Here is a 12,335-nt window from a genome sequence, read left to right as displayed (position 1 = left end):
ATTGATCTGCACTAGAATCAAGACTTACAAGTTTGGGGGTTTTACATGGAACAGAGATCTATACAGAGATTTAGCAACAATTTTAAGTACTGCTATTCTTATTGGAAGCAATTAATTTAGTAAATTTACTAAATTTTCTAAGTAAGTTTCCAGGCAACATACGCTTTTCGTCCATTCTTCCTCAGTTTCTGTGGGACAGCTGGGAATTCCCTATATATACGTGTTTTATTTGGCACTTGTTTCGCTTACAGGTGCCTGCAAGCAGAGTTTTTCAAGACACAGAACCACTTGCTTTTTCATGCGATCCATTTCTCCACTCTTATATTAAGCCCTTTGTAACACTGCTTTTAGACTGTTCAGCTTTTACTAGTGGCGTCTTTATTGCATGATTGCCAAATAAGCAAAGAAATAGGGAGACGGATCATCTGTATTTCAATTATTACCTTTCTCAGACAGCCCTTAGATCAGTTGGTAAATACTGTATTTGTTTTACTGTAAACCCCTATGAAGCATTCATGTGCAAACAGCATTTTATGTATTTATAAAGTGCCACTACTCCTACTATATGTGCTGAGACTAAGAAATAAGAATGAAGTAGTGTATTTTACCACCCAGGTCTGTAATCCTGAATGCATGCAAATTCTGAAGAAATACTTACTTCAGTAGGATATTTTATTAATCTCGGAGAATGGTAAGTAGAGAGGAATAGCATATAGATACTGTCTTCAGCATCATTTGAATAACACAGCATCATTTACCGGATTCCGCCACAACGAGGAATCCGGGAAGAAGACAGTAAAAGAACTTAAAAAAAAGCCCTGCTGAAAATAAACTCTTTTGTGGTTAAAAACCAGCCAGTTGGCAGAGAAGCAGTGTTTTCTTAGGGTGGCAGAACAGTCGGAAAAGTTGTTGGATTATTTTTGGCAGTGGCTAGCATATTATAGCTCTATCATTACTGTTACTAAACTGACAAGAGTTCACTGAAAGGGTTATTACTTTAGTAGTACATTCTTGCAAAAATATAGCATAGTCAGCCTGATAGCATGAAGCTTTGGATTTTAGAACTTTGTCTGACCTTTCTGACACATTCGTATCATTGTAACTACCTTAACTCCTAAATACTTCAACCACACTGGTACAGTAGAACATGAGCCATGATCTACAGACTGCAGCAAACCCAAAGAGTGGCCAAATCATTGCAGAAGTGCTGCACAACGCAATACAATGAGCACGTAACAGATAGACTCCTGTGCCCTGCACTGCTTGAAAATGAGTTTGGAAGATTTCAGTTAGATTTTTAAAAATTAACTAGTTTGTATTTGGATCTTGGTAAGAGGCAAACCCAGTGGCTACAATTACTGGCAATCAGCTCTCCTGTAGACAGGAATTGTGCAGGTGTAAAATTAATCCAGTTCATGCTTTGGCATTAGCAGCATGTTCTCCTTAGCAAATGCACTTGAATCTCCACAATGAATCCAGCAGGATCTTTTGCAGTACAGGAGTACCTTATACAAGCCTTATTTACCTTATTAAATGGAACAGATAAGCTATCTAAATATTTAAGATTAATAAAATACTATTTCTATCACTTTCTAATGGCACTCATAAATTTACAGTCAGAAATGTACTCTCTTGAGAAGGCGTCAGCATGCTGAATTTAATGGGTGAAGAAAATAATGGGTTTTCCTTTGATTTGGGGTCTATATGACCATTCACAGTGTAGTAATTAAGCCCAGAGTTATTTCTGCCTTTACAGTAGCCAGAGGACAAGCATTTAAGTATGTGACTTCATGTGTCTGCAAGTTTTGTATCTTCAGTTCTTCTCAAATATCAGCCGCGATCAGGTAATTCTCTGCCAACCAATGGCAATCTGTGATTCTCCTTCTGATTATCTATTGAATTGACCAAGAGATTTCCCTGCTGTTGTAGCTGTTGTTTTCAGCCCACTGCTTTCCTCCTCTTGACTAGGCTTCAGCAGCTACCCTTATCTTCTGGCCATTTTCTCCTAAATCTGGGTGCAGGTCTACAGTTCACGTTGCCTCAGTGAAAAAGAGTATCCCAGCCAAATAGCTCATTTGGACCCACTCTGAATCACTTATCAAAAAAACCCCCAAAGTTTAAGGCCTTTTGTCCTGTGAAAGGTCTTCAGATTCTCTCCTAAGCCAGGAAGAGTCAAGTATGTCTCTGGCCCTCGCCTGATTCCTGCCTGAATACTAGTGAAAAAAGGAAGCCTGCCTAGAACAGAGAGAGAGTAACTCATTGTCTTTTCACCTCACCAGTGCTAGTCTCCAAAGGCTGCGATTAACAGATTCCATCAGGTAAGGACACACTTGGTTCACCCCCTAAAATGTCATCCCAAGCTTGTCTCCAAGTTTCATTTGATACAGCATACTGATTTTCTGCTTTTTTTCCTAAAATTGAAGACATCCAGCACTGAGGCTGACCAATTTGCTAGTTTTTAACACACACTGTCTTTTAGCTCTGGCAGTATAGGAGCCTTGGAATTTTTTTCTTTTCTTCTTTTTCCATGTGTGAATGAAAGACCTCAGGCATCATCTCTTCACGGAAACAGATCCTCAGCAGTCTCTTATGAAATTGCTGAAGTGGAACTCATGTTCCAAGCAATCAGCAGAGTCCAGTCACTATTGCTGTACAACCTGTGAGATGTTTCATCACTTCAGTCTGCTGAGCTGCACACTTTTTTTTTTCCCCTCCACTCACTTTCACTAAATGTGACGCTACTACAAAACAGCCCAGCCAACTTTGCGACTGCATTTCTTCACACTTAGCTCAAACAGTGATGGGGGAGGCTAGAACTACCCTGTAGGTAGCTGGTATTTCACATGGAACATTACCATCACTGACAATGTTACTGTATGTGTTGACAAAAACTCAGAGGAGAAATAAAAGTTTCTTTCCACTGGCTGTTCAGAATGTACAGTAGCATGCATGTTGCCAACCCTCCCTCAGGGCCTCTAAAGGACTTCCAGCATTTGGAGCAACATAAGAGGAGAAAGCATGGGGCACAAACTGCGTAACTCAGATGAGTGCATAGCAGATAGGGCATAGACAGGTTCATATCCTGCAGGTACTACAAACATCTCTAGTTTTGAGTGTTTGAGTATTGACAATGGGAATGCACCATTTTGAAGTACTGTGACAGAAAAAGAAAGCAGGGCTGGTGATAGCGCTGTTTAGACCAATCTGGACAACCAAGCAGAGTAGCCACTGAGTTTTATATTGGCTGCATTTGCTGGCACAGAACTTGCATTGCCTTTACTTGTAACCAGACTTGCTTCCCAGACAAAGATGATGGGGGGTCTGGGTCCCCATTTGCCTATCACTACTGTGCAAACTGAGCTGAGAGAATGACATCAGCAGGTATTGCTTCACTATGCTACATCGGTCCTGTTTTTGGTGAGCCTGGAAGATGCCCAAGAGGGATCGGGAGCAGTGGATTGTTAACCACAGTCTGGTAAAGGTGCTAAATAAAGGTAGCTCTGTCTTAACAAATGTGCTGTTATTCAAAGTCGAGGACTGCACTTTAGACAGCCTCTACACTTTAACAGTGAAAAAGGCACAGTTCAGAGAGCCAAGCAAGTGGATTTGTCCCTGTACTCCTGCTACCAAACAGGGAATGGTACTGAAAACACTTATTTGCTGGCTAATTATTGAAACAAATACTTCTACTTCTAGTGGAACGCAGAATAAGCAACTCCCAGACTCAGCTACGCAGTCAAACTGGCCCGATGGCATGCTGCAGCCAACCCCAGCTCAGCGTCTGGATGAAATAAAGACCTTGTTGGGGGAGCAGTTTTTTGTGCAGTATACTCGGAGGTAAGCACAGCACACACACTCTTCTGAGAGCAGACTGAAATTGTCTATTACTAGTATCCCACAGTAGCCTGAACAGCTATACCAGAAGTGTTTAAATGACCAACATATAAGTACGGAAGAGAGTTGTCATCTTGAACTTAAAAAAATCATTGGTCTGTTTTCTAAAGAATGAAGATGAGGGCAGTCTGCATTTAATACTCTTACTTTTGGAAAAGCTTAGTTCTTTGACTTATTAAACAAGTTGCTTCACTAATACCCACTAGCTAGCTATTGTCCAGCTAAAATGGGAGTTTCCACTTACTCTGTCTTCTTTTATTCTGTCTCCAGACACGGTATCTTTTGTGGGGAATGTTTACTTATAGTGAGACATGGTCCACTTAGAAGTCACAGTTCTCATTAAACATCCTCTGTTTTAGCCCAGTTTTTGTATTTTTGGCATTGAAATGCCTGTGATAACCTTTGTGGCCAATGTTACAGACACCCATGTACTACCAGCATTAGAATTGGCAGATGTGCATCTCCCTGGAAGTTCAGGTGGCTGCACTTGACATGCACTGTGAACACTTCTAGAAAGCACCATGAAAGGGTCTAGTAACTAAGCATGTGACAAAGTTTAGAAACAACCCCCCAAAATAGCCTGTAAAATATCTGTACATGTCAGCAAAAAAGTCCACAATCCTCACAGTCTAAGGCATACCTATTCTTTAAATATTGGGGGTTTTTGCTTGTGTTGTCATCAAGTCTAGTCCACTTTTTTAATCTGTCAGTTTCTATTCTCCACTAATTTAATAACTGATTAAAAGATTCAATTTTGAATCTTCAGGAAAACTACCAGGTATCCCAAATACATTTTGTCTGTGTTTGGGCCACAGGCGAGATCTTTCTGATTTTGTGTTAATGGCCTTAAAGCCATAATTTTAGCAAATGCAACATAAGAAACTCAGAGAAGGGAGATAAACGTAGCTGCATTTTAGAGCGGTGAATCTTGTATAGCACAAAACCAGAAACAGCTCTTTGCTGATTGCAATGTCTCTTTCCTATAGAAGGAAATAATAAAAAAGGTTTATGTATAAACACAATAGGTTGAGGCTGCTATTGGCATGTCTAAATTGTGCCTGGATTTTGTTCTGCAAACCTTTTCCATTAACATTTCTGTCGGGAAAGCTAACTCTTTAGAGATGTAATGAACCATCTGATTTTAATTTGGTTGTAGAACAAGGGGTTACTCTCTGAATCGCGCATAGTCAAGCTATTGAGCTACACACACCCAGCTCTATTTCCTTGTACAGATGACGATGACTGGTCAAGCACGAGCAGCATGTGGGAAAGCAGCAACCCTCAGACTCGTTTTAAGCAAATTAAAGTAGCTTTGGAACAGTAAGGATTTTTTCTGAGCGAGAGATTTGACTCTCCTCATCTTTTTGTCCCTAATTCCTCCAGCCCAACTGTTATACAGACAACTGCTAATGTGGCTTTTGGCCTTTCTCTTCTTTTCTCCCCTTGATGCAGGGACTGTAGCATCTTCACCCTCTTCAGGCACTACCTTCACTTGGCATCTCCTGCTGATCTCTTAAATGCTTGCCCAGCCCTGCACAAACACTACTGTTTATTTCATTTCAGCTCTTGTCCGAGATAAGACTATCCACACAAGAACTTATGGGACATCTTAGAGTTCTGCATTTTCTACAAGATTGTGCTCTAGCAAAGCTAAAGCCCTGGTTGAGTGGTTTAGTGCTGCTTGGGATTCCAGTCTGAGAAAGCTGAACAGAAAGAGAGAGGGAGAACTTCAACAGCAATTGACCCACACCCAGAAAAAACATTAAGACATGCTGGGAAATCACAGTGGAACTGCAGAGCCTGATTCCTCTTTTACAAAACCCTGTTTGTCCAGTCTATGCGCGGCTGCCTGCCTGCTGGCCGGACACAGTGTAATTCGGGGCCAGCTGAGACATGTCAGGCAAAACAAGGCAGAGACAGGGGAGGGGCCTCGCTTGGTAGGTTTTTTTCTGTTTATACCCTGTCGCTGCTTTTTAAGTCTTCACAGAGGAAATACAATGTCTGCCCTTAACTGCAATTTCAGATAATTTTTCAATGTCTCTTATTCCCAGGATGCCTGCTGCTGATTTGTTAACCCAACATGTGGCTAAATTAGCCATCACATGGTAGTTACCTGACAAAGTATTACTGCCGCTGGTCTTCCAGCACAAAATTGTTCTTAGCGAAGTTTTAGACATTTGTCTTGCACTCTTCCACACCCAAACAGATGTGTATATTCTCCAGATCAAAGGAAGACTAGCACTGGCACCGGATCTGCTATGCAGTGACATTTGTTGAGCTTCTTGCTCATGGCACTCTGTAAAAAGGAAGGTGTTTCCCCTGTGCATAATTCCCAGTACTACGGCCACAACTGTTTTAGCTATGCTATACCTAAGATGCCAACCCAGAAGTAGCCTGTCACCCATGGTGCTCCTATGTAATACCCATATTTATCCTAATAGGCAGCTTGAACATGGAAAAATCCCATCTGTCCTCGTGACATGTGATGTCTGAGCTCTTCTGGGAAGGAGCCTGGGCTTTATCTGCCCAAGATCAGCAATGTGGTGCATCCCGAAAGGGCAGATGGGATAGATGGAGGCTACTGGAGGCTGCTGAGCCAGCCAGAGTGGTGGGGCCTGTCCACATGGCAGGTAAGCATGGCTGTTGAGTGTGTGATAATGGCACGATTCACCAGGGCTCCCCCCCCTCCACAAGTACCGCCTTGGTGGTCCCCACCCTAGCCCCAGGGACACCTCTGCAGACAAATTAACTGAATGGACAGCTTTTTTAGCCAAGGGGCTGCTTCTGCTCTCACTACTCTGCACGGTATTTGCAGCCAAGAGACCAGCCCTGGCCAAAAAGGTTGCTGCAAAAAAATCACTAGAGATTTTACTCCTGGGAACATGCTGTCGCCATATGGTCTCCACATGAATAACACCAAACAAGTGCTTCATAAACAGTGTTCTAATAACAAATACCAGAGGAATTAATAATAATCTAGCTATTATTTTCTAATGTTCTCGCTTTATTAAGAACATTTATGCTATCTGAATGAGCTCTTCCGGAAGAACAACATCTGGCACCCACATGAATACCTGATGCAATCTGTATAATCCTGGATATTTTATAAATTTATTGTCAGCAACGGCATCCGTTTGTGCCAGCATGGCTTACAGTAATATTACGTTTTTCTTTTGTTCTAGGTGCATAGCGTAATGTCCATGCTGTACTACACTCTGATTATAGCTTTTTTGATCGGCACACAGGCAGCTCCAAAGTCTGAGGACAATGGTCCACTGGAGTATCCTGCAGAACACTCCCTGCTCAATACCCACCGGAGTAACAGACACCACATTCCCAAGACAGCTCCACAGACATCCCACGGCCACTATACTTGGACGATAGGTAGAAGAGAAGCTATAAATATCACCATGGACCCAAAATTTTTTAAGAAGAGGCGTTTCCGGTCTCCTCGGGTGCTGTTCAGCACACAGCCCCCCCCAGTGTCAGGGCAAGGACAGAATACGGGATTTCTCAGCAGTGCAGGTTCTCTCAACAGAACTGCCAGGACCAAGAGGACTGCACATCCTGTACTACACCGGGGAGAGTTCTCAGTGTGTGACAGCGTCAGCATGTGGGTTGGGGACAAAACCACAGCCACTGACATTAAAGGCAAAGAGGTGACAGTGTTGGGAGAGGTCAACATTAACAACAACGTTTTTAAGCAGTACTTTTTTGAGACCAAGTGCAGGGACCCTAAGCCAGTCTCCAGTGGGTGCCGAGGGATCGATGCAAAGCACTGGAACTCTTACTGCACCACAACACACACCTTTGTCAAAGCGCTGACAATGGAGGGCAAGCAAGCAGCCTGGCGATTTATTCGAATTGACACAGCCTGTGTGTGTGTGCTCAGCAGGAAGTCAGGGAGACCCTGAGATGGATCTAAACCCCATGACAACATCCTCCTACCCCCCTACCTCAGTCTGTAAATTATTTTAAGTTATAAAGGACTGCATGGTATATTTATAGTTTATACAGTACAGAAAGAACCTCATTATTTATTAAACTCTTTTGGAAACCTTTTGCGTTTTGCAATTTATTTACTGGCAGAACCCTTCAAAAGATCTTCACCTTAGTCTCATTCAACCCTACAACTCTGAAATGTTCACAGGGCCATTGAACAATCTTTGCTCACCATTCTACAAAAAGAAAATATTTTTCACACAGTTTTCACATATATTCGTCTCTTCCACAACAGAAGAATTTTCCTCACAAAACCTGCCAGTTTACTGTGAAAATCTTGTAGGTTTATTTTAAATTGAAATGCTTTGTCCAACTACCCAGGGACTGAAAAAGACCTTTCAAAACTTGCTTCCAGTTTTACTAATTATTCATAAGATATTAATCTTGTATAATTATTCATCTTAGTGAACTCCTGGTAGAAATACTGGTTCTCCATGTTGCTAGATAAATTTCTAAGTAAGTCCTGTAGTGCATTTTTTAAAATTGCCGAATTATTTTCACTGCAAAAGTAATCTGTTCTGAATTATTTTGGAACATTTATCTGCACAAGAGTAGAATCTATATGTATGTATTTTTGCATTAAAATGGTATTTTACAGCTCATTACTTATGAGCTATATTAGAGTGATGGGGTTGCAAATGTCAATACACATATATAAATAAAAAAGTTCATGTGGCTTATAATTAAAATTTGAAAATTCTCTCAAGCTAGTATTTTGGCAATGGGGACTTAACATAGGAGCAAGTCTTTTCAGGCATGATAGACGAAAATTTAAGAAAAACAAAAACCCTACCACCACTGAGGCAAAGAGCCCCAAAATAACCCTATGCTCATAATTTCTGTGCTTTGGAGAACATTGGTCTCTAGAAGTACATGGTGAAGCCTGAGGCCAGTGATGGGTGTTCCAGTCATTGCACACTGAATAAAGCTGCAGTTTCTCTCATTGTTTCCTTTGGAAGAGCAGCTGTTATCCATTGCAGAAACTGTTTCAAAACAAATACCATTAAGGTTTTTCAGCTTGGTTTCTTCCAAATCCTAGAGGGCACACTTTCACCCTTGCCTTCCCTCGTGCACAGTTATTTCCTTAATGAAAAAAGCAGACCCGACATTTGCTTCCTCCACGTAAACAACAAAGAAGGGCAGCAGATCTCTAGAGAAAATGCATAGTGGTAAAATAGTGCCAGTGGAAATAACCAAACCTAGGCAAGATACGCTTTCTGGTTATGGTAGTGCCAGTCTGTGTGAAGTGGAAGGCACCGAGACAGAGACCATTCCTAATAATCACTGGTATGCCACTTTTTAGCCCCCTCTGGTAGGCGGTTATGGTGTGGGACAACAATATTCCAGTGAGAATATTTGCTCTCTCCAGAACAACATATTTGCAATATTTGCATGAATAGTCAGTTATCTGAAAGGTCAATGAGAGGGCAGGCTCCTGACTGTCCTGTGTCCTTCAAATAATGATGACTTGTTCTGGAGCAGGGGGAGGTAATGCAGACTAAGGAATACTTAGTGCAATCATCTAGGCATCAAATGCCCTGACACAGTAGCAGAACACAACAGCAGCAGCAGCCACCTGCCAGTCATCACAGGAGAGACGGAGGGAGATCACTGAAACATACAGTATTCTGAAGCAAAGAAAAATGCCGAACTGGAGCAGAGTCCCGCCTGTGCTCTCTGGTGGCCTTAAGGCAACAGACAAAAGTAACAAATCTGCATTAGAAGTGCTCTTTACCATATATGACACAATGTGACTAGGGAAAAATGAAGCTGCTACTCATCCAGGAATTCCAGGATTATGGAGACTGCCTTTATTTTACCACTGACATAACAAAACTGCAACTGAAAGTGTCTCATGAATGCATTTGGTAATTCCGAACACGTGTAAGACTTGGCATTTCTTCAAAGAGCCATGAAACTGACAACTTTGTTCTTAAAGCAACCTTGGGAGCTGACATTCCTTCCACATCCAGCCCACTTAGGAGTTCCTCTGACTACACCTTAAAACACATTCTTGCCAAGAACAAGGTATTACTACCTATAATACCCAATCTGAGGGACAAAGAGCTATCATTAAAAGCTCTATGGAATACCGTTATAAATCTGGACCTTGATTAAAATTTCTAATAATAAATATTTACCTATTCATTACGAGGGGGGGTGGGGGGGTGGGGGTATTTAGTCTTGCAGATACTGACACAATCTATTCCACATTTATCCCTTCAGCTGACTTTTATTTCATGCTCCCAAGACTGAAACTAGACTACTGGTTCATCCTTCATGACAGTGACCTATTGTATTACTGACATTTCTTACCTGTTCATAAAAAAGGTCTCAAAAGGGAGAGTGGCAGAGTGAAAAGGACAGTTTGATGCATTCACACTTGATCTTGATCCCACTGTTAATTGAAGAATCTGGAATTCCAGACTTAGAGCTACAAACCCAAGCCTGTAACTTAAATTTTAAGGTGTACATCATTTCTCTCCCTGCACATATACTATTATTATGCCTGTGTGACACGTTGATGTGACCAATGATCTACTGAGAAGCGGTGAAGTATTTCAAGAAATTAATTTAATGAGAATGTGGGATTTTATGATTATAAAATAAGAAAAACCTGGAAAAGTGCATTCTTAGAAAGAGAATTATTGCCATATTTCAATTTTTGTATTAACTGCGCACTTAGATGGCAAAATAAGGCTCCATCTCTGACCATTGCTACACAAACCAAATCTGTGAGATTCCCCCTGCAGCACTCAAACTTCATTCCACTTACAGATGTTTGTGCCATGTTTAAAGACTAGGATTTAAAACAACAGTAGTCCTAGCCGTCCTTGCAGTAACTGGCATCACACTTCCCTGTTACCTCCAGCAACAGAGAAATATTCTTGATAAAGCCCCAGCACAGAGTTTCACACAATCTAAAGAGGTTAGTATCATACAATAAGGATACCCTGAACAGCCAGAAATGAAGTACAGGACTGACTGCCCATATAAGGAACTGTCATCTCTGGACATGCCTGAGAACAGATGAGACAAATATCTGCGACAAATGCTCCTGCCTTGAGTGAGATGCAAGGACTACATGACTTTCAGTGACATTTACCACAATTTGCGTGCTTCCAGACAAGAGTTAAATTATAACTCTTGTTGTTGAAGTCATGCTCACAGTTGTCACTCATCTACAGAAAGGCTGAGAAAGAACTTTTGAACATTTTCAGTTATGTATATGGACCCTGTTAAACATGGCCCCATACTTTTGGAACTTCAACACACGGATGAAGGAGTACAAAATTCATGTAATAATTGCTGTGTAGAAACTCACAAATGCTACTGGTCTGCAGCACAGCAGTCTGGGTTAATAAAACTGGAAACAGAACAAAACCTGGGACAGCATTTTTGATACCGCTGCTGATACTCTGGAGGCTTAGCCTTCCAAACCATAGTGAAGCCAATGACAAGACATCTTTCGTAAAGACCTGATTATCAATAAAAATTATCTCTTAGCATCCTACATCAGAGTCACGTGAACTGACATGGAAAATTCCTCTACACAAACACATTGCGAGGGTATCTTAAAAGCCAGTGTTTCCCACATCATACTAGCAACTCGGTCTCAGAATGCAATGCCTCCAGGAGGTGAATCAGTGTGTGCATTTGTCACTGATTATCCTGACTGCTCTCTGCTTCCTTGGGCAACAACTAGTATCTTAAAAGCAAAGGGCTACATCAAGATTTAATTGGAAAACTAACTCCGTGCCAAGCTGTTGTTAAATTTTTTTTCCCCCAGAGATTAAAGTCCAGCTAGAGATGCCTGAGATATCAAGTCACTGCAACTGAGATGATCTTTTACATCATTAGGTTACAGTAGACTGTTGTACACAATGCTTTCTGGCCAGAGTACAGAAAAGGGAACAAACCCACCTGCTTTCAGTTTGCTCTTCTGGAAAGTACACCCATGAGGAATATCAGACCAATATGTAAGAGTGATGTAACTTTTAGAGATAGATTATGCAGATTAAATACAAACAGCAATGCAAATTTATGTATTCTAATTTGAAATACCTATTTTCAGTGTTGAAGTAAGTAATCTTCCAAATACTTAGTGTGAACTGATTCAGTGCTGCTGTTTGGGAAGCTGTGACAGCCATTATCAACTGTCAACATAGCTGCTGTGTTAAGTCTGCAGCTTGTAAATGTTTTCAGGAACTGTCCTTTATCATGGTTAGCTAGCTTCTTTTTTTTTTTCCACCAATCAAGCATGTGGTAGTCTGCCATTTTATTGTCTGCAACTCACATTATGATCAATGTACAGAAAATCCTGTATTGCTGCAAATTCAGGTACAAAGAGGGCTGGGTGCCTTGCTTAAATGCCTTTCTCTTTTTTTTTTTTGATACACATTCCTGTGTAATGTCAGTGTTATGTTTACTGACTGAGA

General features: G+C 41.2%; 1 protein-coding gene across 1 annotated transcript; it reads left to right on the top strand.

The window, feature by feature from the left end:
• The first annotated feature begins 3,798 nt into the window (after positions 1 to 3,798).
• NGF (nerve growth factor) lies at positions 3,799 to 7,814 on the top strand. The gene is made up of 2 exons (XM_059831285.1): positions 3,799 to 3,837; positions 7,077 to 7,814. The coding sequence occupies exon 2, from the start codon at positions 7,089 to 7,091 to the stop codon at positions 7,806 to 7,808; it is 720 nt and encodes a 239-aa protein (XP_059687268.1). The 5' UTR covers positions 3,799 to 3,837; positions 7,077 to 7,088; the 3' UTR covers positions 7,809 to 7,814.
• The last annotated feature ends 4,521 nt before the right edge of the window (positions 7,815 to 12,335 follow it).

The sequence above is a fragment of the Gavia stellata genome, chromosome 30 (assembly GCF_030936135.1).
Source record: "Gavia stellata isolate bGavSte3 chromosome 30, bGavSte3.hap2, whole genome shotgun sequence".
Taxonomy (NCBI): Eukaryota; Metazoa; Chordata; class Aves; order Gaviiformes; family Gaviidae; genus Gavia; species Gavia stellata.
The sequence above is the reverse complement of the archived record's forward strand: the minus strand, read 5'-3'. Positions and strand labels throughout refer to the sequence as shown.